Here is a 27931-nt window from a genome sequence, read left to right on the forward strand (position 1 = left end):
GAGATTCACGTAGCTTCGTAAATCAGAACATGATGAAAATACAATGCATCACCGTACAACTATTAGAAAATACAAGGGAGATGAACATTTACAAATTTGTGCAACTACAAGTCCCCGATTAAAATGACGACTTTCCAATTCCAAACCTTTAATTTTATTTTATTTCACATTACTTAGAAAAAAAAACACATCCTCCCAAAAAATAAAAAATATTAAGCATAAACTCTGCTTAATGTGTTTATATTGCAGTTTCCTGTAAGATAAAAAGCAACCTTTTTTTTTCAAACTCCTGACACGAGTAATTCTCACTGCCAAAAATATAGAATAAACCAAGTACACGTCTTAACAAAAGCTCTGCTCAAAATATATAGTTAGTTCTCACTCAGCATCTGCAAGAGGATGATGACAAGCAGCTTACACAAGGTAAATAAATTGTACTCAAAAACCCCCTAGTTTAATTTTAAGACCCTTGACATGCAAACCAGAACCGAAGTCTGATCAAATGTTAACATTTGACAGACACAACTGAAGAAGAGACATACCCACACACCATTCCAGCCAATCAATCACATCTATTGGAGTTCACCAGCAGGAATAAACCAAGACATGGACCAGGAAACAAGGCAGAGAACTACTCTTGACAAGTATATGGTATAGGAGAAAAAAAAAAAAAAAAACCATTCTTAGGTTGAGGAAGGCTCCTCCCCTTTCTTTTCTGCATCCGCTTTTCCCTTCTCGCTTTCAGTTTCCTTTTGCTCGGATGCAGCGGCAGCGGCAGCAGGAGGTTCCACTTCCTTGGTCTTGTCCTCGGTTTTACTATCTTCAACAGTCAACTTATTTAGAAGCCCAGCAGCAGCTGATGCATCTTCATTCTCCTCTTTCTTCTGCTGTGATTCAGCAACCTCTTGTACTGTTTCCATGAAACTTTTGCAATCTGATGTAAAACACCACAAACAGTCAACAATCTACACACACAAGGATAATATATCCAACACAAACACACAAAAAATTATACAAGAAAAATACATCCAGCTACAAAATTACTTGCAAACACAACTATGTTGACTACCTTTCCATGCTTCTTTTGCACAAGAAAATAAGTCCAGCAGTTCAGGAAAGAATGTGGAGGATCATAGCAAAGATATTCGATAAAGAAAAATTATGCAATTCATGCACAGGACTCATACTCTGGCAATTTTTTTTTTAAATCCAATACCAAGCTTCAAGGACAAGCCGTCATCAACAAACCACCACCACGACCATGTCTTGAGTTGCACTGGGTAGTGTTGACTACATGAATCAACCATAGCCATTCCACGCGAGCTAGCTAGGGGTGCAAATGAGCCAAGCTGTTCAAGAGCTACTCAGTGCTCAGCTCGATAATAGCTTATTCGAGCTTAGATTTTGAGCTCAAAAAACTAAACAATTCAAACTTTACTCTGAATTGACATCATTCTACGCGTATGTTTCAAATTATTTTCTCCTTAATCATCACTAATCACATAGTTTTATTCATCTTAAAAAAAAATTTAACGACATAAGATAGTAAAACACAATTTAAAATACTAATTTTCTGTTTTAAATGAACTGAATCATTTGTTTGTTTATATCAATAAAAAATTTTAGATTTAAGTTCATTAATATGTAATCAAAATTTTAACGAGATTAATCTTGGCTTGTTTCAGCTCATTTTAAAGCCCTTTTGAAAGAAGCTATTCAGGAACAGATGGAACGCTTTGATTAATAAATGAGCCGAACATAAACAAATCTGAGCTTGGCTTGTTTTGTTAATGAGGTTGGCTCGAGCTCAGTTTCAAAGGCTCGTTTATTAAACAAGCCAAGCCTGAACATGCTAAAGCTAAGCTCGCTAGGCTCAATTGCAACCTCTAGCATAAGAAAGTTGTAATTCTACCAAATTGTCATTATCTTGATACAAGTTATTCTAGGTCTTATAATTTCCCTAGAACTTTAATTTTGAAAGGTTATTATATAATCACAAAAAATGCAAGAAACACTTCCCCATTTTACACAACCATCTTTAACCATATGTATTGAGATTATCTTACGAACACAAAATAAAAGCTATTAGGCGCAACGGTAAGGTTGTCACCATGTGACCTCACGGGTTTGAGGCGTGGAAACAGTCTCTTGCAAAAATGCAAGATAAGGCTGCATACTATAGACCCATTATGGTCCGCCCCTTCCCCGGACCCCGAATACACTAGAGCTTTGTGCACCGGGCTGCACTTTTTTTTTTTCTTGGTCCTATGCTCAGCAAAAATTGTCAAAAAAAAAAAAAACAAATTTGAGAAGTCAATAATTTTATACAAAGGATATAGAGCAGTTAGAAAATTTTCGTAGAAGCATATTTACATATTAATATTATATAAGAAAGAATAATAAAGGTATATGATGATATGGCAAATATAGACAGCAAAATTGTATCAAGATTTTAGAGTTATTGCCATATTATATTATGACAATGAATACTTCTTTTTGAGAAGTGAGATAAATAATAACTTTCAAGATTGAACAAAATAAAAGTCTAATAGGTTTTCTCTTAAATAAGAAGCAAAAGCTTTAAATACACAACAGATTGTTAGTATTAAAGATATGCACTAACAAATGAAAGAGAGGATAACATAGATCAATGTGAGAGAACTTGGAATCTGAAGTCAGAAAAAATAAGGGTTAAAATCAATTAAGACCACTAACTTTTTGTTAGTTATAAATTAGCCACTAATTTCAACCCTGTACAAAATAGACCCACCAATTATTGCACATAATCAACCCGAGAAAGACCCACCAACTATTGCACATAATCAAGTCAACTCATCAAATTTTTTTTTGAGAAAAAATGAGTTAAAAACATAGAAATCTACTCTATTTTTTGGCAAATAAATCCACAAAATATAATTCAATATAAAAATCATTTAAGTATCCAAATATACTGAGTTAGCTTATTAATAGTAATTACTTTCACATCATACATACATACATAAATATATATATATATATATATATATATATATATATATATTATGGGTTTAATATGAAAGTTTGGAAAGATTGATTCATTTGCAAATAAGTCAAATAACAGCTTTTGAATTCAAAAATCTAGTGTGTGTGTGTGTGTGTGTGTTGTGGGGGGGGGGGGGGGGTGGATATATAAACAAAAGAAGAGATTTCAACAATAAAAGGAGAATTTACAAGAAGGAGAAAAAGACTTCTCCGGTCAAAATACTGGAATAATCCAGAAAAAATAAACTAATAAAATAAAAAACTGGAAGAAATAATATTCAGAAGATTCCTCCATTCTCACTGAACCTCTGGCAAACTAGCTCCTTAGTCCTCTACATATATAAATAATATCAGCTAACATTTTAGAAATTTTTCTTAGAAATGCATAACACCAAAAAAAGATACAAATAATTTTAAAATTTAAGTTTTTGAAAGTTAAAAGTACTTTTTAAAATGTATTTGGTAATAAGAGAAATCTTATGAGATTTTTAGTAATAAATTTATGCAGTCCAATATTATAATAATCCATACAATTTTACTACAAGTTATATGTTTACAAAAATAAAATTGAGTATCAAAATGAGTTTAAAAAAATAAGTAAAGTTATAAAAAGTTATCTTAAAGATAAAACCATAACAAGGCAATTAATAATTAACAAGACGATAAAATTGACTCGGTAAACTTAGTATATTTGTATACTTCTTGATTATTTTGTCTTTGTATTGAATTAAATTTAGTGAATTGAACTGTAAAAGGAAATATTTTAATATTTTGTGGAAATAAGTTATGAATAAAATATTATAATAGTTCATACAATATTACTATAAGTTATATGTTTATAAAAATAAAATTCAATGTCAAAATGAGTTTTAAAAAAATAAGTCATAAAAAAAAGTTATTTTAGAAAAAGATAAAAGATAAAAAATAAAAATGTAAGGTGGCAACTAATAATTTACAAGGCAATAAAATTAACTTGGTAAAGTGAACTTCGTATATTTGGATACTTATTGATTATCTGTTTTTGTAGGGAATTAAATTTGGTGAATTGAATTGTAAAAATTTTAATAGGTTTTTATGATTTTAGGTTGCTGTTTTTTTAAACAAAATTATAATAGAAGAATTGACTCAATCAATCATAGTAACATAGGTGTTTTTGCACCAAATTTAAATTAGCAAAGTAATTTGCAACTAACAAAAAGTTAGTGGATTTAATTGATTTTAACCTAAAAAATAATAAAATTTAACGGTAAACTAATTAAAGAAGGCAACTGGACACCATCAGCCGTACAACAGATCCATACTTGAGAGTCTCAACATGTTCTACAACCAGACAATAGCTAAAATTAAATGTCAACTTCGCAACAAAGGCATGTAGACAATTACGACAGAAAATTTGAAGTTACAAACTTAATTGTTCCTCTTAAAATTCAAGCCTTGATATTGAAATTCCAGGACTATAATCTAATTGGAAGCTGTGAGTCCCAGTGTTATCTTGCCACTTTCTACTATATATTAGTCAAGTCATCTCAAGATAAACTAGTGTCACAGATTGTTTCCAAGTGATACACTGAAGGCAGGCCAGCATCCAAGAAGGCTTATCTCACAAGATCATGCCACAGGACCATGACAACAGACAAGTTCAATAGCAAAACTATGAATAGGAAAAAATATAAGAAAAAAGGTATTTATATTCAAGAATAATGAAATCAATATGAAATTGAACCAGTGCATTATAGGAACAGGACAGTGTGTAGTACCCATCCCATCGTCATGAGCCGAGCTTGTTCAAGGCATTATGCTTGCTTGTGACCGCTTGTCTCGTGCGTTGGGGATGGGCTTCCATCATGTAAATACTAGTGTGGGTTTATTTTCTAATAGTTTCTCTGCATGCCAATTAAGGCAGTATGACTCCTCGGTCACTTTGATGTTTCCTAGTGCCAGGATGAGATTTGCATATAAAACTCTTTAAGAAAGGGTGAGTGTTCATCAATCTTGTAAAACTCACTAGCTATTGTAAACGTGTTTAGCCTACTTGCCTCCATCGCTAAACACATAATGTTAACGGAAGTGTTGTTAATGAATTATGTGGCTTCAATGTTTACTGCTTGCTTGCCACTGCTTTCATAATTGCTTACTGCTTCTACTGATATTTGATTGAATGATAATGAAAGTATTTCGTGGATGAATTGTGGTAAACGATAGGTTGACTAGTTAAGCAAGAGTGTTTTAGCTAGCGCCGCACGATCTTTTCACAAAGGTGTAAAAATAGTCAGCCTGTGACACCTGGTATTAGAGCTCGGTTAGTTGCTACGTTAATTCAGTTACCTTCGTTGTTGGATTGGGAAAGCTTTGGTAAATGACCATGGCACCAACCAATGCTGATAGAATAAGTGTGTTGGAAGCACAGGCTGAGACAACAACCAACAATGTGGCCACAAAGATGGCCCAACTGATGGGACTTGTTGATGAAGTGATGGAATCACAAAAACATCACGCAAGTTTGATAGGTGAAATGTCAAAGGACTTTCACCATACTGTGGAAACTTTGCAATCTGATGGTTCTTCCTATGGAAAACTCTAAAACTCCGGGCTTTAGCAAGACCAAGGTACCATAATCCGGGACGTATGAGGGTGCCCATGATGCCTAGGAGTTGGAGAACTTCTTGTTTGATACGGAGCAATACTTTGGCACTATGAGGCATAGTAATTAAAGCGCGCCTCAAGCACAAGGCCCAGCGAGGCGAGGAGGCTAGCGCCTCATACCATGTGACGCGAGGCAACCTGCAAGAGGCGTAGTGAGGCGCGATGAGGCAATAAGAGGCGCCAGACGCCGTGCCTTGAAAATTTTGAACCTGTTAAATGAAGAAATAGCCAGAGGCCAAAGCCCTAGCCCTCATTTGACTCGAACAAACAGGAGCCCTAGCCCTCTTAGACCCTTCGAAGCCCCACGACCCTTTGCGAGTTCGTCTTGCACATTTCGAACCAGGAACAGCCTTTGCGAGCCTTTGAACTAGCAACGTGAGTTCAACTGCGAGCCTTCAAACCAGCAACGTGAGTTCGTCTTTGACATTTCGAACCACCACGACCCTTCACGACTTCACCTTCCACATTTTGAACCAGCAGGAACCTTCACGAGTTCGTCTGCAAGCCTACGAACCAATAACGTGAGTTCGTCACTTCATCTTCAACATTTCGAACCAATAGCGAGCTCGTCTTTGAGCCTTTGAACCTTCATAAGTCGTCGTCGTCTTCTTTTTCACTTCTTCTTCTTCTTCTTTCTGCTGCCTACTGCTTCTTTTTCTTCTTCTTCATCTTCTTCTTCTTCTTCACTTCTTCTATTTCTTCTTCCTTTTTCAGTTCTTCTTCTTCTTCTTCTTTCTACCGTCTGCTGCTGCTTCTTAGAATATTATATGCAATTAAATATGTAGTTTAATCTTTAATGTAAATTTATAACTAATACATAATATTCTTTTTACTAAATTTAGCTACTATTTTGTAATCTATTTGGAAATGCATTATACAAGTCTTAAATCTTAAATGGGTTATTGCTTGTATTAGGCTATTAGCTACTAATACAAAATGAGTATGCTGATGTTTTATTAGGTTATTGCTTTGAAATCTTATTAAGTTATTGCTTTGAAATCTTTTATTGTACTCTTTTATTTTGATGTTGAACGATGTTGAATTGTTGGTGCTTTTGGCCTCGGCAATTTCATTAAATTTCCAATTCGCTATTGAATGTTTTGGCATTTTAAATTCTAATATTACTAGATATTCATATGTTCATATATCAATTACCCTAAATAGGCATTTTACAACATTTTAATAGTTGTGCGCAAGGCAAAGGCTTCAAATACCCTTTGCACCTCGGCTCACCTCGCGCCTCTAACTACTATGCTTGAGGACAGCCTCAAAACAAGTGAAAGTGGACACTGCGACCATATACTTGGTTGGTGACACTAAACTGTGGTGGCGCACCAAGTACAATGAAATTGAAAATGGACGTTGTATAGTGGAGAGTTGGGCAAACTTGAAGAGAGAGCTCAAGGCCCAATTCTTTCCTGAGAATGTTAAGTATAATGCTAGGAAGAAGTTGATAGACCTTGAGCATACTGGGTCAATCAAGGAGAACGTGAAACAATGCTTTGATGTTGGATATCGGGGATGTGTCCAAAAAGGATAAGCTATTCTATTTTCTTGAGGGGTTGAAACCGTGGGCAAGAACAAAACTTCACAAGCAAAGAGTTCAAGACTTGTCTACCGCACAAGCTATCGCAAAACACTTGACTGACTACACTGGTGATAAAACATCCTCATCCAAAGAGTTTGGCGTAGGGGGGAACAGCGGAAAGTCTTTCAAAAAGAGCAAACCCAAAAGTGAGGGAGTTGACCATAAGACCTTAACTTCTAAAGAATCTTATCGTCTCGAGAGTTCAACACACCCAATGGAAAGAGTAAAATTTCGTGTTACTTGTGTAGAGGCCCTCACAAAGTTGTTGAGTGCCCACACAAGGGATCACTCAATGCCTTACAAGCTTCCACTTCGGGACAAGTAGTGGAAAGCGATGAGGAAGAGGAGGATACCCCAAGGATGGGCGCAATGCGGCGAGTGAACACATTAGAAAAGCAAACAAAAGCACCGAAAGTTAAATAAGCAAAAAAAACTGATGTTTGTGGGCCTGAGGATCAATGGGAAGAGTTCCCGCTCTATGGTGGATACTGGGGCTACTCATAATTTTGTTTCGCAGTAGAAAGCATAGAGACTCAATTTATCCTTGGAGAAGGATACAAGATGCATGAAAGCAGTGAAATCTATAGCCCAACCTACTCCAGGAGTAGCCAAGCAAGTGATTGTAAAGCTTGGACAGTGGGAAGATTATACGAATTTCGTAGCAGTGTCATTGGATGACTCTCCAGTCATTTTGGGGATGTAATTCCTAAGGGAGACGAAGGCAGTGCTGATGCCTTCTACTGGTTCTCTATGTCTGTAGGATATCACCCATGCATGGTGCAAGTCATTGTAACGAAAGGAGACAATGGAAAGTTCCTTTTAGCCATGAAACTCAAGAAGGGATTGAGAAAGGGTGAGCAGACATATCTAGCCACGGTGGTGGTAGATAAAGAAGTAGGCCAAGAGCAGGTGCCTACGACCATCGAAGTGGTGTTGGATGAGTATAAGGAGGTGATGCCGGATAAGTTGCCGTATAACTTGCCTCCACGACGGAGTGTGAAGCACGAGATCGAGTTGTTTCCAGGAATGAAACCACCTACTAAAGGGTCATATCAAATGGCGTCTCCAGAGCTAGCAAAGCGGAGAAAACAACTTGATGAGTCGTTGGAACCGGGATATGTTCACCCTTCCAAAACACCGTTCAGAGCATCGATATTGTTTCAGAGGAAACATGAAAAGCATCTACAAAAGGTGTTCGACAAGCTAAGGGGGAGCAGTCTGTATGTGAAGAAAGAAAAGTGCTCTTTCGCTCAACGGAGCATCAAATTCCTTGGTCATGTGATTGAGCAAGGTCATATCCGGAGGGATATGGAGAACTCATGAAGCAAAGGTATTACTGACCGCACATGCGTGATGATGTGATTGATTATACCTGAACTTGTCTCACTTGCCAACAAAACAAGGTAGAGCGGAGGAAGATTACAGGGCTGCTAGAGCCCCTACCAGTACCATCCAAACCTTGGGAAAATGTCTCACTGGACTTCATCACCAACCTGCCCAGAGTGGGAGATGCAAGGTCTATACTTGTGATTATAGACAAGCTTTCGAAGTATGGTATGTTTATACCCACACCAAAGTACTGTTCGACAGAGGAGACGACACAATTGTTTGTCACGAATATTGTGAAGTATTGGGATGTTCCCTAAGACATTGTTAGTAACCGAGACTTATTCACTGACAACTTCTGGACAGAATTTTTCAAAATCCTCGGTTCACAACTTGAAACATCTTCGAGTTGTCATCCACAGACAGACGGACAGACAGAGAGATTCAATGGGCTACTCGAAGAGTACTTGCGCCATTTCGTCAATGACAACCAGAAGAATTGGGTGCAACTACTTGATGTGATCCAGTTCTATTTCAACACCCAAAAGAGCTCAAAAGCCAACAAGAGCCCTTTTGAGCATGTCACATGCCAGGAGCCGCTATTACCTCACACAGTGGATGAGTCATACAGAGAAAAGAGTCCCAGGACATACATCTTCACCAAAGAATGGAGACAGAATGTAGAGATTGCCCGAACCTATCTGAAGAAAGCTTCTAAGCTAATGAAGAAGTGGGCAAATCAAGGGAGAAAACCGCGGCACTTCAACGTAAGTGACTTGGTGCTTGTTAAGCTCAATCCTGAACATATCAGGTCACTACGAAGATGAGATAGGAGACTACTTCGCAAATATGAAGGACCAATCCCCATCTTGACCAAAGTTAGGAAGGCCACTTACAAAATCGACCCTCCAACTTGGATGAAAGAACATCCTGTGTATCACGCCAACTACCTCAAGTCGTTTAACGTCGACACCGACGACTCGAACAGAAGTCACTCAAACAGAGCATAGTTGAAGTGCAACCTGACAGACATGAAGTTGAAGATGTTACAGACAGAGAATTCATATCCTCGAGGAAGAAGTAGCAAGAGTTCCGAGTGAAGTGGAAAGACCTTGGTGATGAAGAAATCAGCAGGATTTTTACGGAAAATATGCAACCGTTCGTGGATAAAGTTAAAGTGTACCTAGCATCAAAGTCTATGAGGACGCTGACCGCATAAGTGGGGAAGCGTCATGAGCCAAGCTTATTCAAGGCATTATGCTTGCCTGTGACCGCTTGTCTCGTGCGTTGGGGATGGGTTTCCATCATGTAAATACTAGTGTAGGTTTATTTTCTAGTAGGTGTTTCTCTGTATGCCAAATAAGGTCTTATGACTTCTCAGTAACTTTGATGTTTCCTAGTGCCAGGACAAGATTTGCATATAAAGCTCTTTAGGGGAGGGTGAGTGTTCATCAATCTTGTAAAACTCACTAGCTATTGTTAACGTGTTTAGCCTACTTGCCTTCCTCACTAAACACACAATGTTAACGGAGGTGTTGTTAATGAATTACGTTGTTTCAATGTCTACTGTTTATTTGCCATTGCTTTCATAATTACTTACTGCTTCTGTCGATATTTGATTGAATGATAATGAAAGTGTTTCGTGGATCAATTGTGGTAAACGATAGGCTGGTTAGTTAAGTAAGAGTATTTTAACTAGCGCTGCACGGTCCTTTCACAAAGGTGTGAAAATAGCAGCCCAGTGAAATAGTTGATTCAAATGCACAAGTGAACAAGACCATTCTTGCTAAAAAACTATATCCTCAAAAGCCTAAAAAATATCTCCGTGCTACCTAGGAAGAGTGATAAAGTCAATTGTACAAGCCACTACAAAACTTTAACTAGTATGCAGATATACCACTAATACATAAACATGCCAACTTTTACAAGACACTTGGAAAATCTGGGAACAAATTGTCAAATGAGATTTGAATTGTAAATTTGAAATCCCAATTTCAAGAATTGATAATCAAATTGAACTATAAGATTTAGTACAAATTTCCATAATCAGTTCCAAATTACATGCATATATGTAAAAGTGTAAAACACATAAGCAAAACAATAAGGCCATTCATAGCCTCCAAAACCCCACTCCTAATTTTTGGAAATTGTAAATTAAAAACTTAGAGAGACTACCATGAACAAACCAAACATCACATTTAGTTTTTAAATGAACTTTCTTTCAATTGCAGGGGTCCATCTGTCATATATTATTATTTTAATTTCGTTTTTTTAATAAATAAAAGGACATATATATTTATTATAAATTTAGAAAAAGGTTCAAAGATTTTTATTGATTATTTATTTCTATTTCAAATTCACAATATGTTATTTTTGGAAATAGTTAATTATATGTAGATCCCATGCATAGCATGAGATATTGCTAGTCTTTTAACAAATATGGATCCATATTAAAATCATGGGCAAAAGACATCGACCTCCTCCAAGATTTGACACCCCTAAGGTTTCAAAAATCTTATAGATGTCAAAATTTCCATAGATTTTTCTTGACATTTGATTTTTGGACACTTATACCCCCCAAAGTATTTGTGTTTTTTGTCAAATATAAGGAGAGGTTTGTGTATTTTTGGCAAACTTCCAAGGAAGTCTATAAATTTTTTGTAATTTCAAGGGAGGTCCTTGGGATTTTTGAACCTCTGGAGAGGTCCTTGTCTAGGGTTCTTGTCTTTTTTCCAAACCTCAAAGGAGGTGTCTTTTACCCTAAAATATTTAAGATGACACTTTAAAGTGTTGAGAAAATTACAGGAAATTCATTTTAAAAATCTGAATTTTATAGTGCGCAAAATCATATTAAATGCGTGTGCGTATGCTTTCTCTAATAACTCAAAAGAAAAAAAAATTAATAACAACTTGAAACAAAACTGATAAACTACACCATCTAATCAATAGTATGGGCAAAACAGTCAATTCTCAATGAAAGATTGTTGTTCTGTTATAAGAATGGAGAGATGAAGCACAAAATTCAGGTTTGTTAAAATCCTTAATGATAAAGCCAAACATTGTGGTTTTCTTTTATCTTTCAAGATAGAACAGTCGTACAGATGGAAAGGAAGGCACTGGCGAAAATTTAAGGCATTAAAAAGGTTTCTTTTATGGGACATGACCTGATCAGTGTAAAACAACATTGATCAATTCATATCCATTTGACATCAATTCACAAGTGAACTAATTAATTCAACTATAGTTCAGATAGCTCCTCAAATCTCTCATGGAACTCGACTTGTTTAGGGGTTGAATCAATTTGAATTGTATGGCTCAAACCCAAGCAGAGCAGCCCCAAGTACAGCATTTTGCAGTCCATAAAAAAATTCAAAAGACAGATAGTCAACCTAGGAAAATTACATGTGGAAAAATATAAGAGTCCAACAAAGAAAGAGCTCTGTTACTTGCAGGATCAAAGCTAATGAACATTAAAATGAAGAAAAAATACTCATTTGACAAATTGCACCTAAGAACAGCATGTCGACATGGAACTGTGCAAATATTTTGAAAGGTGGGGGCTTAGGAGATGAAAAGAAGGTAAGATGGCAAGACCTGGTGTAACAGTCTTGGGCACGACCCTAACGAGGTGCATTTTGTAAGATAAAATCATAAAGTCAGTGGGCCAAAACATACAATATCTCACCAGAGCTGGGTCACAGACTATTACATTTGGTAGTAGAAACACTTTAGGAGTACTATCATGCCAGTGAATCCTATACATAGGTGTGTGGGCTACTTTGACAAGGGCATCAAAAATTAAATGAAAGAGCATGTCATGATCAAATACCAAATAGGTACTATGGAAATCTTAGGCTTATAAGGATGGTTTAGACTCCAAATATGTGAGATGCCTTTTACAGGAGAAAAACTATAAGGCCAATAGGCCAAAGCATGCATCACCAGAGTTAGACCCAAGACCATTACATTTGCTATAAAAAACACCCTATTAGTGCTACAATGTAGATGGATCCAACACAAAGGCGTGGAGGAAACAAATGAACTGATATAGATTACACTCACTTTCAACTGAGGCAAACCGAATGCAGAAAAGTTCATCCTTCAATTCTCCGTCAGCAAAATCAGGAGCGTGCCAGACACATGACTTATCGTTCCCAGAATGTTCCTGGACGGACATAGTCGGTAGAACTGCAAAAGCAAAGACACTTTTCATTTCACTCCATCATTTCCAAACCCTAATCATAGACACCAAACAACCTAAAAGAAAACGAACATACGCAGAGAGAAAGATCACAGACCGAGATGATTGGCACAGATCTTGAGAGTCTTTGATTGGCGCATGAGAAGCCTAACTTTTCCAGTCTCCTTGTGCTTCAAAAGCTTCACGGTACCAGCACCTCTCTCCTTCCATTGCTTCCCGTCTTTATCGAATCGATAGAGCTTAGCTTTGCTAAAAGGAGAAACGATCGACGATAAACCCTACTCCTAAAAAATCACAGAACCCTAGAATTCGATTCACGAGAGAGAAACAGACTTACAGATCGAGAATGGCAGTTTCATCTTCTTCGCCAGTGGTGACGGCGACCTCTTCGAGCCTAACAATTGGGGCCACCTGTGCTCCGGTGTCTTCCTCTTCGCCCGCCGCGGCCGTGGCCGCAGCCTCCCCTTCCCTGTGCTCCGGATCGGTGCTTGCCATGGCTAGAGAGAGTGTGTGTGTGTGGGTTCAAGAGGGGGCTAGAGAAGGAAAGTGTAGGGTGAGAGGGTTCAGAGGGTTTTATAGAGAGGCAGGGAGAGAGAGAGAGAGTTGAGACAGCGCAAAATGCCTGACAGGACGGGTTTTATGTTTGGGTAGGGCGGGGGGCAAGCTGTGCGAGTTTTTTACCAAAATATTATTAAAAAAAATCAAAAAACACAAACATGAAGAACCAACTTTTCAAAAATAAAAAAAAAAAAAAAGTCAACCACAATTCTTGACTGCCAAAATAAAAATAAAAATAAAAATTGAGAACCGACTTTTCAAAAGTCGGTTTAGGCTTTAAAAAAAAAAAAACTATTAGCCACAATTCTTGACTGTCAAAATAGAAAAAAATAAAAAAATTGAGAACTGACTTTTCAAAAGTCAGTTCTAGACTCCCCCCCCTATGTTCTGCCCCTCACTCCCTCCCTCTCCCACCCCACATTTCTGCCCCTGCCTCCCCCCTTGGAAGTAGGAATCATAATTTTTTTTAATTTAAATAATAATAATAAAATATATATTATTTTTAAAATTTTAATATTTAAATAAAAAGTTATAAAAAAATATATATTTTTAAGTGTGGTTCAATACAAAAAATATTTTTTACTTTTTATTTATTTTTCAAATGAATTAAAAAAAGCAAATTAATTTTTTATTTTCAAAATATTATATAAAAATGAATACAATAACAACAAAATTGAAATAATTTACTTTTGAGAATAATAAGACAAAACGGACATCTTACTTCCTAATTACATAAAAAAATTTATTTAAAAAAACTAACTTCTAATTTTTTTCCCTAAAATATAAAATTTGTCTCTAATTTTAATTAATCTTTCCTTTCTCGCTATTCTACTTTTCTTTCGAACCAAATAGGATCAATGTGTTACAATGGAATCTATCATCTCTTCTACCAGTACAATCCGAAGGGAGCTATGTGGGGCAACATCGTTTGGGCTCACTTCATCTCCAAGGACCTCGTCAACTGGGTCGCCCTTGATGCGACCATCTACTCGTCCGCCCTTCGACATAAATGGGTGCTGGTTCCCATTTACCACCATCCTCCAGGCAACAAACTCGTCATTCACTACACCAGACTCGACCCCCAGAACAGGCAGGTCTAGAACTACTCTGTACCCTGCTAACCTATCCGACTTATATCTTCATGAATGGATCAAACCCAACGACAACCCCCTTGTGGTTCCCACCCCAAACATGAATACGAGCGCGTTTCGTGACCTGACCACGGGCTGGATTGGGCAAGACAAGCACTAAAGAATGGTCGTCGGCAGTCGAAGGAAGCACCTGGTACTGGCCTACTTGTACTGAAGTAGAGATTTCATGAATTGGATCAAGGCAAAGCACCCACTCCACTTTACTCCAAAAACCGGAATATGGGAATGCCCAAATTTTTACCCAATTGCGGTGCGCGGGCGGCATGGGTTGGACACATCAGTGATGGGTGAACACGTGAAACACGTGTTATAATTTTTTTATTTCATTATATTTTTCTTCCATTATATTATTTCATTCTTTTTTTTGTGTGCCTAGATTTTTGTGCAAAATTTTTGTTTTGTTTTGTTTTTTTTTAATCCAAACTGACTTTTCAAAAGTCGGTCAGGTAAGAAATATTTAATTTTAAAATTTTTCCATATAAAATATGCATAAAATAATATGTTAAATAATTTTTCCATTCTTAATTATATATTAAATAATTTTTTTTATGTAATTAGGAGGTAAAATGTCATTTTTTGTTTTAATATTCTCAAAAATAAATTATTTCAAATTTTTTTGTTATTGTATTCATTTTTATATAATTTTTTAAAATTAAAAAAATTAACTTACTTTTTTAATTCATTCGAAAAATAAATAAAAAGTAAAAAATATTTTTTGTATTGAATGACACTTAAAAATATATATATTTTTTATAACTTTTTCTTTAAATATTAAAATTTGAAAAATAATATATATTTTATTATTATTTAAATTAAAAAAAATTTATGATTCCCACTTCCAAGGGGGGAGGTAGGGATAGAACTGGGGGAGGTGGGGGGGGGGGGTGGGGGATTTGATTTGGAGGGAGGGAGGGAGTGAGGGGTATAGCTAGTCAAGAATTGCAGCTGAGGTTTTTTTTTTTTCTTTTAAGTCCTAACCGACTTTTGGAAAGTCGGTTCTCAATTTTTATTTTGGCCATCAATAATTGCAGCTGACCTTTTTTTTAAAAAAAAAAAACCCAAATCGATTTTTGGAAAGTTCGTTGGGTACATTTGTGTAAATTTTCTCAATTTTCTTCGTATTTGTATTTTTTGATTATTTTTTATAATATTTTGGTAAAAAACTCCTGTGCGGAGCGGGAAAATTGGGCTGGGCTTGCACGCGGAGCTGAATGTCTGGAGCATTTGTGGGTAGGGCTTGAACTCAAAATTCCAACCAAATGAGTGTCAGCGCCGGCCATTCATAACTCTAGCCAAGCAAGCAAACATCAAGCTAATTCTATTAATGTTATAATAGTTAGAAAATCGAAACCAATAAAAATCATTTAAGTCTAAAAGATGGATCTAACTATAATCAAAACATAAGAAGTAAGATTGGTCCGAAAGTATGGAATGCAATTGAAGGCATATAAGACAAAATAGTAAGATCCACTAAAACAATTGTTGGTAATTGGGTTTGTTCCCCTGAGAGAGACAATTTTCGCTCGAGAGAAGCCGTTTAAAATCGGAAGGCAAAGATTGTTGATAATTCCACTTGCGAATTTGTCTTATATTAGAAAAATAAAGTGGTTGATGAGTGCTTATATAAATGTCTGAATCCAAGACCCAATAAATTTAAGTTTTTGGATTAAGTTAGTGCTCACCCATGCAAGTCAAACCTACCCTTGGATTCTTTCAATGCTAACAAATGGATGAAAGTTGAATCAATAAAGATATATCTTAATTTGATGCGGATCAATTTACTATTTGAGCGAGTTAGATCAAACTACATTAAGAATGATCGAGCCAAAATTGGGTTTTAGTATTTGATTTTTTGGTACATAATAAAATAAAATAAATCATTATAACTTTATATGTTTTATGAGTAAATTTTAATTTAATCCATTTCATTATGAAGTATCAAGGATATGATAAAAGTATAGCTTAAATTATAATACGAAACCTTTAAAAATAATTTGTTACAACAAATTATTCTAACATCAATTTAAACATAATATTCAATTAATGAAACTACTAAAATAATATACTTTTTTTTTTACAGAGAACAAAGGGTCTATTATTCATATTGGAGAAGTATTTAGGAATTTATCTTTACAAGAATAAGCAAAAAATAGAATTTAGTTCTCGAAACATTGTTCTTCTGTCTAGATTATTCTTTTTCTTTCCTGGTCCTCTTAAGATGTTGAGCATGAAAGTTGAGGTCGATCACAACCATTTGGATTTTAAAAAGCATAACTCTTTAATCTCAAATTTCAATAATTGAATGATAAAAGCATGAAAAATTGTATTGGGGGTTTCCTCCAATGTACTCTTCAATTTTTAAAAAAGTCATAAAATTCAACATATATCTACATTAATAATAATAATAATAATAATAATAATAATAACAATATCATTATCATCATTATTATTATTACATCAAAGTCCTCAATGCAACTGGAAAAATAGATTCTTCTTGCTCAATATTTCCATATTTTCTTAAATATATGTATTACCTTAGAATTTTAAAATTTGAACCTTAAATTTAGAGTTGAATAAAATACAATATCAATTTGTGCTAAATTTTGCTTAAATTTATACGAATCCAAATTAAAACTTAAAATCTATATTCCTAAACACAACATTGTACCATATTTGGAGTTTGAAATAATTTAAACATTACATTTAAAAATTTATGAAGGCTTATTGTTGAATTCAATACAAATTCAAATTCAAATAAACACAGCTCCTATATTGAGAAGTTGCTATTGCAATCTAACCTTACATGTTTGGGAATATCAATATTGAATCTTGAATTCGAATTTGAATAGATTTTAATAAAAAAGTTTGATACAATTTTATTTTAAATAATATGCTTCAGGCCAAAGTGACAGCTGTACCAAGATTGCAAGCACTTTGGTAGGCTCAAGCGTGCATGCTCTTGCGAGGCATAGTTTCAGCTTGGCGGGAGGGCATTCTTAAAATTTCATTGCGATAGTAGATGAAAGCCCAGCTACATGAGAACATAGAATTTACAACTTTAAATTTTAATTTTATTCAAATTCACGGGAATATAAATCCAAAGCTCACTCTATCTTAATGCTACATTTTGGAAGCATGAAAATTTAAATATTTAAATTTGAATTAATGTAAATTTAAATAAAATTTAAGTTAAAAGGCACTCACTTGCTTATGAAACTTCCCAAAGTTATAAAATTTTCATTAGCCTTCCTCAATGTTGCAAAAATGTCACATACATTTCCCTTGCATTTTAACAAAAATACGTCCTTTAAAAGCCTATTTAAAATTTCAAAACTCTTTGTACTGAACTTTCAAAGCCTCGGAGATTTATTAGAACACACATGCCTCCCCTTGTATTTTAACAAAAATACATCCTTTAAAAAAGAATCGTGCCTTTCTTAAAAGAGATCAGTGTCTTTATGCCAAAAAGAGAAATATATTTTTTCACCTAGACTTACCAAAGATATCAACCAACGAGCACTGAGAAAAGAGTGAGTTTTTTTGTTTTTTCACTTATAAAATTCTTTTCCCACGTAGGCATGACAGGCAAACGTTCAATACTAGAAACAACTGTGTAGTGAATGAAAAACCAAAATGACAAAGGCAAAATGTACTCTATAAGGGTCAGCTGAAATTATCTCTACTCAAGTTTTCAAGGGCCCATGCCGAGGATAAAACATTGCACTTCACATTCAACGTTCATTGGAGCTTCAAACGCTGTGGGCATTTATGCATATATGCCTTTATTCCCAGTGTTTTAAACAACACACACCAGGAATGGGGCATTAGAACTTGGAAAAGAGAGGAGTTCGTCGATAAAGCGTAATTACCACATGCACAAACCAGAATCCCCAATTCACTATAGATGTCTTGCTCGCCCCCATGAATCATACTCGCAATTGTCCGCATTGTATGAAAAATTCTATTCTTGAGATGAAACACCATTTGATGCTCCTTCCGCTACTGCAGAATCTTCCATTTTGTCCCCTTTTTTACCTGTGCAAATTATAACACGCATGCAAACAACATTAAAAACATAGAACCAAAAGGAAAAAAGTGCACAACCCTCAATTAAATGAGCATCTACATCAGATCCAGGAAACCATAGATATAATGATCTGCAGAACTATGCAAGGGTAGATGGGAACTTTATGCAAAGACTTATCTGAACACACCTTTCTTTTTCTTCCCACCACCTTTCTTTTTAGTCTTTATGCCAAGAGCTAGCCAGGACTTGATTTCGGGGTCATCATCTGTAGTCTTTGTGGGCTGCAGCTGCTGCAGAGGATGGGATGTGATCCTATCTGACCCATTCGGCATTAATAGTACTGTGAATTTAATGTGCGCAACAAAATCACCTGCACTAGCACCAACCAAATGTAAGAAAAAAGACCTCAGTTGGGCATACCACCTCTTATGATGCAAAACAGTACAACTCAAATCAACACTATTAGAGTGAAAAAAATATTTAAAAAAATGTGATAGGGAAAGAGAAAAGTGGGGTGTTGGGAAGAATGTATCATACTTGATTTGAAAAGTGGGAATTTTGTAAGATAAATTCCAAGAACTAGCTAGACCTACTTTACAACTGCAAGGACGAACAATACCACAGCACAATACAAGGGAACATTTACCATCATAATATAATATACCAAGAACACAGAATGAAATTCATCTTATAGCAAAAGCTCACCAGGCTTCTCATGTAGAACAGGATATGGCTGCAAAAGATCATGATTCACACATTCCACTAATCCAAGTCGAGCCCTCTTCTCTTCCAAAGCCCTAAAAAAAAGAGAGGTGGCATGATACTATGATGACAAGCCAAAAAGTCCTGCTACCAATAATTTCTCTCAGAGAGTTGAACTGAAGCATGGAGAAGTTTTAAACCTTGCTGTAAATGGCATGATGGGAAATTTCTGATTTATTTCGCTGAAGATAAACCTTGATGCTTTCATCTTCAAGTGATAATTTCTGTCCACAGCTCTTTTATATATGGTTGTTTGCCGCTCATCCAACAGCTTAGGCTGCGTGGTTTTTCCCCACAAAAGAATTACGAACCAACCACAAACTATAGCAGCATACAAATGATAAAGCAGACATTGGGATTAATATTAGGTCAACAGACTCCACACTTACTTTGCCATCACCTGTGCTGGCAACTATATCAACGGCATAGACTTCGTTCTCTTCAAACTCTGCATCATCAACTCTTGTTTCAGGACTGGAGACACTCAAAACAACTTTATTCCCATCAATGACAAACTGCTTTAGCTGGTGACTAAGAACGCCTTCAACAATCTTGCAGTCATATGCAGCAGCAACCTTCTGAATGGCATCTGTTACATCTTTGTTCTGCAAAATTGAGAAATTTTCAATAAGCCAACCTAGGGGAATCATTAAACCTGACTTGCAATGAAAATATTGTAAGGATCATCAACATTTAAAAAAAAATAACAGTGAAATTTATAAGGTCAAACATACAAACACAAGATTGAGGGAAAATTAGGCTTGTGCCTAAGGATGTAAATGGATTCAAATTGGTGAATATACCCTGACAAGTTATTCAAAGTATTAGGAGCAATAATTGGAATTAATTTTGTGATCCAAGACAGATTCAGGGCAATAAGTGGAAAGTATATTTTCCTGCTCTGGTTCAGGCACACCCCAAACACCACCACTCTAAACCAAAACCTGCAAAGAAACAGTCTCAAATAAAAATAAATAAACAAATATAGTATGCATGTGTGTCTATATGTGCATGCGAGTGTGGGTGCAAATATAGCATTTTCAATCAATTGTTCATAGCTTCTGAATGCAGTATTTTTATTTATTTTATATTATTCCACTAGAAAAGTTATGTTTCATCAATAATTATATCAAAATAAGATAAGTAATTTTATTTATCTTATTTTAATAATATAAAGACAAGGGATTTTTTTTTCAAAATTTTATAATTATATATATATATATATATATATATATGAGTGTATGTATAAGTATAAATATGGTATTTTCATTCACTTGATGGGGTGGATTCGGGCCATTCGCAGGGGCAAATCCTCTAATGAGGCTAGGACAGGGATATAAATAATAATCCAAAGAAGATTAGGGGCGGTAGGTGGAGTGGATCATTCTTGGCAGGGCAAATGTGGGTTCTACATCTCCCAACTCCAAATCAGCTCCATTTACATACATATACATACAACCAATGGAGAGGCCAAAACCTGTTGCGGTCATTGATATAAGCACAGTGAGAGCAAGAAAATCCCATATCAGCAAATTCCAATCTCACCAATGTGAAAGATAAAAGAAAAATCTCAAACTAAAAAAGAAACAGAAAAAGAGGGAAAAATATGTAAAAAGCTATAGTAAAAAAAGTAAGATAAAAGATAAAAGGTAAAGCACAAAGACTGAATTTTAGTATTTAGCAGCACTAAAAATTTAGTTAAGCAGAACTTAGCCATCTTAAGATGAAGGCTAAAGAACCAGAGTGTGGAGAAATACAGAACTGATGAACATAGCACAATTTGGGAACCAACTGTATATAGGTGACAAGCAGCATATTAAGATACTAAGATAGGTAATCAACTGTACATAGGTCACTGGGTTCACGGCATGGAAACAGTCTCTTGCAAACACAAGGTAAGGCTGCCCATTATAGACCCATTGTGGTCCGCCCCTTCCTTAGACCCCACTGCTACAACAGGTGATTGCAGATCATATAGAAAATATATGTAGACCAAATTCATCCCAACTTGACCCAGCACTATGTTGGCAACAGGGAAAAAAGGGAACCAAAACGCCATTGATCACCTCAGCCAAGCTGCCTATACAATCCATCCATCTGATGCAGCAGCCAGTGGGGCCAATCACAGCTTGTAAAAATAAGGAGACTTAGTTTTGCATATTTCGAATTTTAGGCACTAAATTTATTTTCATCGGAGACAGACACAATCAACAACAAATATTTATGGTGAACAAGTACACTTTATTTAGCTGATGATGTTAAATTTTTTTATGTGATTCAATTGGTTAAATTTCGACCAATTACTCAATTAACCACAAGTTAAGAATAAGAGACAAGCAGCATATTAAGATTTGTTGGCTACAGCAGTTGACTGCATATCATATAAAGAATAGACAGACCAAATTCACCAAGTTGAGCCCAGTACAATGTTGGCAAAAGGGAAAAGAAGGGACCAAAATGTCATTGATCCCCTCGGCAAAATTGCCTATAAAACCCACTCATCTGATGCAGCAGCCAATAGGGCCAACTGCTGATTGTGAAAATAACGAGGAACAATTTCAAGTATTTGTAACTTTCAGCACTTTGCAACTTAAGATACAATTTTGGAATTTCTAGCACATCACAACTTATTCTCACAACAGAGGCAATCTACAACAAACTTTTTACTGAACAGGTACACTTGATTTAGCTGTGGATATGAAAAACTTTTATGTGATTCAATTGGTTAGAATTTTGCTTTCTAGCCACAAGCTAAGAATATAGAGGACATGCACAATATTAAGATATGTTAGCTACAGCAGGTGATTATAGATCTTATAGAGAATAGATAGATCAAATTCACCAGAGTTGATAGGCAACAGGGAAAAGAGGGAACCAAAAAGAAATTAATCACCTCGGCAAAGTTGCCTATAAAACCCACCCGTCTGATGGAGCAGCCAATAGGGCCAACTGCTGCTTGTGAAAAATCATGGAACTTTTAACAACACAAAAGAGAGGGAACCAAAAAGATATTTGGAAAAATTTTTATGTGATTAAATTGGTTAGAATTTCACCTTCTCGTCACAAGCTAAGAATATAGAGGACATGCACAATATTAAGATATGTTGGCTGCAGCAGGTGATTGTAGATCTTATAGAGAATAGATAGATCAAATTCACCCGAGTTGAGCCCAGTACAATGTTGGCAACAGGGAAAAGAGGGAACCAAAAAGACATTAATCACCTCGGCAAAGTTGCCTATAAAACCCACCCGTCTGATGCAGCAGCCAATAGGGCCAACTGCTGCTCGTGAAAAGTCATGGAACTTTTAACAACACAAAAGAGAGGGAACCAAAAAGATATTTGGAAAAATTTTTATGTGATTCAATCGGATAGGATTTTGCTTTCTCGCCACAAGCTAAGAATATAGAGGACATGCACAATATTAAGATATGTTGGCTGCAGCAGTTGATTGTAGATCTTATAGAGAATAGATAGATCAAATTCACCCAAGCTGAGCCCAGTACAATGTTGGCAATAGGGCCAACTGCTGCTCGTGAAAAGTCAAGGAACTTTTAACAACACAAAAGAGAGGGAACCAAAAAGATATTTGGAAAAATTTTTATGTGATTCAATTGGATAGGATTTTGCTTTCTCGCCACAAGCTAAGAATTTAGAGGACATGCACAATATTACGATATGTTGGCTGCAGCAGGTGATTGTAGATCTTATAGAGAATAGATAGATCAAATTCACCCAAGTTGAGCCCAGTACAATGTTGGCAACAGGGAAAAGAGGGAACCAAAAAGACATTAATCACCTAGGCAAAGTTGCCTATAAAACCCACCCGTCTGATGCAGCAGCCAATAGGGCCAACTGCTGCTCGTGAAAAGTCATGGAACTTTTAACAACACAAAAGAGAGGGAACCAAAAAGATATTTGGAAAAACTTTTATGTGATTCAATTGGATAGGATTTTGCTTTCTCGCCACAAGCTAAGAATATAGAGGACATGCACAATATAAAGATATGTTGGCCGCAGCAGGTGATTGTAGATCTTATAGAGAATAGATAGATCAAATTCACCCGAGTTGAGCCCAGTACAATGTTGGCAACAGGGAAAAGAGGGAACCAAAAAGACATTAATCACCTCGGCAAAGTTGCCTATAAAACCCACCCGTCTGATGCAGCAGCCAATATTCAATAGGGACAACTGCTGCTTGTGAAAAGTCATGGAATTTTTAACAACATGAAAAGAAAGGGCCCCAAAAATATATTTGGAAAAACTTTTATGTGATTCAATTGGTTAGAATTTTGCTTTCTAGCCACAAGCTAAGAATATAGAGGACATGCACAACATTAAGAAATGTTGGCTACAGCAGGTGATTGTAGATCTTATAGAAAATAGATAGATCAAATTCACCCGAATTGAGCCCAGTACAATGTTGGCAACAGGGAAAAGAGGGAACCAAAAGGCCTTTAATCACCTCGGCAAAGTTGCCTATAAAACCCACCCGTCTAATGCAGCAGCCAATAGGGCAAAACACCCATATCTTGCCCAGGACCCCGCCATTTATGATCAGAGAAACAACATAAATCAACATAGAAAGCTAAAACAACAGGTTGAAGACATTCAAAGAAGAATAAAAATTACTCCAACCTTTGTGAGCAACATATATCCCAGAGAAAACAAACATACACAAGTAGTCCAACACACGTGCAAAGGAGAGAGGTAATAGGACAACAGGGACTAAAAGATATGTGATTCTCTATCGGAGTAACTATGACAATGTAAAGCTTCAGTGGAGTTTTCTCCATAGCTGTGAATATCTTCATCATTTAGAGAAATCAAGCCCCACAATATAAAATCAAAAAGAAAAACGGATTTGAGCATCCAAACACTGTAAAAAATATAGTCAGTAAAAATAAAAAATGCAATGCTAAAACAACAGGCTGAAACATTTCAAGGAAGATTAAGAATTACTCCAACCTCTGGTGAGCACCGTACACACAGAAAACAACCATATGCACGTAGGCAAACACACAGGCAAAGGAGCGAGGTTATTGAACAACATGGACTAAAAGATACACGATTCTCTATCAGAGTAACTATGACAATGTAAAGCTTCAGTGGAGTTTTCTCCATAGCCATGAATTTCTTCATCATTTAGAGAAATCATGCCCCACAATACAAAATCAAAAAAGAAAAACGGATTTAAGCCCCTTAATACTATAAAAAATATAATCAGAAAAAATAAAAGTACAATGTTATAACAACAGGCTGAAGACAAATCAAGGAAGATTAAGAATTATTCCAACCTCAGATGAGCACCATATATCACACAGAAAACAACCATATGGATGTAGGCAAACACATTTGCAAAGGAGAGGGCAATGGAAAAACATGGACTAATAGGTATGCGATTCTCTATCAGAGTAACTATGACAATGTAAAGCTCCATTGGAGTTTTCTCCATAGCCATGCATATCTTCATCATTCAAAGAAATCATGCCCCCAAAACATAATCAAAATAAGAACGTCAAAGTCTCTAAACACTGTAAAAAATAGTCAATAACATTAAGGGCTGAGGCACTAAGCAGTTTTAAAAATATGCCTTCTAACAAAAATAAAAAAATATATATTTTATTAAATTAAATAATCTAAAAATAAAAATTAGGCTTAATATATATATCAATTAAGGGTTTTTTAAAAAACGAAAAAACCTAGACCTGTAAAACCATATCAAGGAGTATTCAAATATAATTTATTATACCTCATCACAAAAACTGACTGTGGCCCCAAGTAGCTCATCCATTATCCAACTCAATGAGTAGGCTTCACTCAAGCCAAACCATATTTCTCACAATATTTTGCGACTGGGCCAACTCAGCTGGCCCATCATGTTTGTCCAGTTTAGGTCAAGTCACAACAAGTTGACCGAGTGGACTCCAGTTCAATTCAAATTTGGTTCTTGCCCCCTGTCCGGCCAAGCCACATGTCGGGTTGAATCCAGTGCGACATGGAATTTAGGTTCATTGGTTTCACAGTAGCAGGGCTCATTATGAACCCAGTTCTATCTCTACCTATGATTTTGCACCAAATAGCATTTGGAGAGGATTCATGAATGACAAAGCATTTTAAGATTTACCAAATTTTCTAATTCATGTGAAATTGAGATTCTGTCAAGACAAAAACACTTTTTAATTCATCAAGCTCTTCTAACTACAACACAACTCAATCACTAACTCAATAATGATGCATACATCAAATATATACGAACAGTCATACATCATGACAATGCCCAAACATTTCCTAGACAAACAGCTACTATATACCCAAAGTTCACGAAAGAATAGATAGGTATAGCTATCTAAACAATGAATCATATAAATCCCATTTCTTCCAGTAATTAAAAAATTTCGATATTGTACCAGAATCCAATCTGGCTCATTTCTACACCATGGTTTTTAAAAACATCAACACAGTGAAGCCACCCAATCAGTTGGACTGATTGTTCTGAAATATACTAGAAATTAATTATTATGATTATTATATTACTATCATGATTCAATTAAAAATTTATTGCTCAAGTGAATGACTTCATACAGATATGTATTAGGGTTATTTGCATTGTAAATTATCAAACAACCGCATTTAACTGAGTACTCAGGCCATCTCCAACCTTTTCTCTTGGGTATTGGGTTCAAGTACACCACAGAAAAATTGCACCCATTAAACTTTCAATTTCCTTCATTTTTTTTTGCTGCATGCAAGAGGGCAGGATGACCAGAGATTGACCTTGGGCCAGACCAGTACAAGCAGGTTCTTACCGAGTTGGCAGGGTCACCACTGGTTCTTTTCACTATTGGTTTTGCGACAATGAGCACTGGTTCCGGTCAAAACCAGCCTCTCCAGTATGGTTGTTAAAACCATAAACCATGCTACAAACTGATGTCCTCAAGACACAATATTCCCTCACTAGTAATTGTGCTTTTGAAAAAGAATTGTTCCATTCTTTTAATTAAAAGGCTTTGGAGTTCAAAAATGCCTTTAAAAACTACATGAAAACAGATTTCAGATGATATGAAAACTTAATAAACCCTGCAATTACTATCTAACAACATCTATTTACTTTTGTACCATAATAAAGCAAGGAATCCAGGATAAATAAATAATAGACGGACAAAACTACCTTCCTTCCAGGCCTCACAAGCCTCAAAGCAACTTCAGCAGCAGTATTGGCTGCTGTAATAACATCAGCTGCCCTACCAGTCACTGGCCCTTCTTGGAGAACATGAGTGTGTGCCACAACAGCTATGAACCCATCAATGTGACATCCCATATCACTGCATCCAATAAAAACTTCCACATTTCATCCTTACACTACGTCTTTTACCTCTAACAAAATTTTCAAACAAAAAATTATGGAAAAAAAGAAAAAGAAAATAAGGACAGTACAGAAAACAAAACTCACATTTTCAACATATCACCTTCTTCTAACACGGTCTCATCACTAGCCAGAGGAGAGAAGTGGCAGACAGTATTGTTTGCGGAAATGCAAGTGGGGAACGCAATACCCCTTTCAATCTTCTTCTTTACATTCTTGTACATGTTCCCAGTTTGCCTACACAGACAATCCAAGTCCCGTATTAAGAACCCAACTCAATAAAAACCACAAAAGTTAAATTTTTGCTCAAACAAAGTCCAACATATGCAAGTTCCCAGTTTGCCTATATCCAAGGTCTAATTTCCACGAAAGATTAAAACCCAAGTCAACCCACAGAACATCAAACACTCTCTCAGACAAAATAAAATTATGACCAAGACAAAATATCATATTCTAAATAAAATCATATCCATTCATAATAAATCATACTCTCTGATGAAAACATCGCCTTTTTCGCATATATCTACGATCTTTGCTTTTGGTTTGCATTCCGATAACACCAACTGCAGAGCCTCTGCAAAATTTGTTCCCAAAATCGTCATAATCCACAATCAAACGCAACCCTCACAAGAGATCAAAAAGAGTCCAATCATTCGACAAATGACTGACAGTAACTAATGACATTTAAATTAAAAGATAACACGAAAGAGCCAGGGAGGGAGAGAGATAGACTAACTGTTCACGATTTCAGCTGCACTTTTGTACTTGGTGACGACCTCAGGAGTCGTGAGATCCAACTCCTTCTCTTCTCTTTCCTCGTCCGACATAACTAGCGCAGAAGCTTGGAATCTCCAACAAACACAAGGGCACAAACTGCTTCAACAAGCAAAACCAATCAGTCCTGTAAAATGAAGAGAAATGAGAGCATGACGAGCGAATTAGGACGGAGAAAATTACCAAAACTAAATCAAAAGAGACAAAATATGAGAATCGAAGATGGAGTTGAGCTAGGGTTTTAAAGGAATGGGCAGCAAAAACAAGTAGGTTGTGGAAGGGAGAGGAGTACGAAAAATTAGGGTTTCAGTTATAGCGGGGCTATGTTTATATAGTGGGAGCTCAGAACATAGTTGGGACAACCCAGTGGCTGGTGGCCAGATAAACCTTTAGAAGAGATTATTTATTTATTTATTAATTATTATTATTATTATTATTATTATTATTATTAAGTAATAAATAGAGGTATTTTTTAAAAAATAAAGATGTTAATTCCAATTGCCAAGTGGGTAATT

At 35.9% G+C, this 27931-nt stretch overlaps 2 protein-coding genes across 2 annotated transcripts; both read right to left on the reverse strand.

The window, feature by feature from the left end:
• Positions 1-342: 342 nt before the first annotated feature.
• Positions 343-13427, reverse strand: LOC131147972 (ran-binding protein 1 homolog a-like). Its single transcript, XM_058097673.1, has 4 exons — positions 13117-13427; positions 12877-13028; positions 12641-12766; positions 343-934 (listed from the first exon to the last, which is right to left on the reverse strand). The coding sequence occupies exons 1-4, from the start codon at positions 13272-13274 to the stop codon at positions 684-686; spliced, it is 687 nt and encodes a 228-aa protein (XP_057953656.1). The 5' UTR covers positions 13275-13427; the 3' UTR covers positions 343-683.
• A 4695-nt stretch (positions 13428-18122) lies between these two features.
• LOC131147973 (ERBB-3 BINDING PROTEIN 1) lies at positions 18123-27927 on the reverse strand. The gene is made up of 10 exons (XM_058097675.1): positions 27600-27927; positions 27379-27515; positions 27132-27216; positions 26730-26879; positions 26448-26601; positions 19667-19882; positions 19418-19554; positions 19221-19312; positions 18703-18885; positions 18123-18523 (listed from the first exon to the last, which is right to left on the reverse strand). The coding sequence occupies exons 2-10, from the start codon at positions 27467-27469 to the stop codon at positions 18450-18452; spliced, it is 1182 nt and encodes a 393-aa protein (XP_057953658.1). The 5' UTR covers positions 27470-27515; positions 27600-27927; the 3' UTR covers positions 18123-18449.
• Between the last annotated feature and the right edge of the window lie 4 nt (positions 27928-27931).

Source organism: Malania oleifera, chromosome 2 (assembly GCF_029873635.1).
Source record: "Malania oleifera isolate guangnan ecotype guangnan chromosome 2, ASM2987363v1, whole genome shotgun sequence".
Lineage (NCBI taxonomy): Eukaryota > Viridiplantae > Streptophyta > Magnoliopsida > Santalales > Ximeniaceae > Malania > Malania oleifera.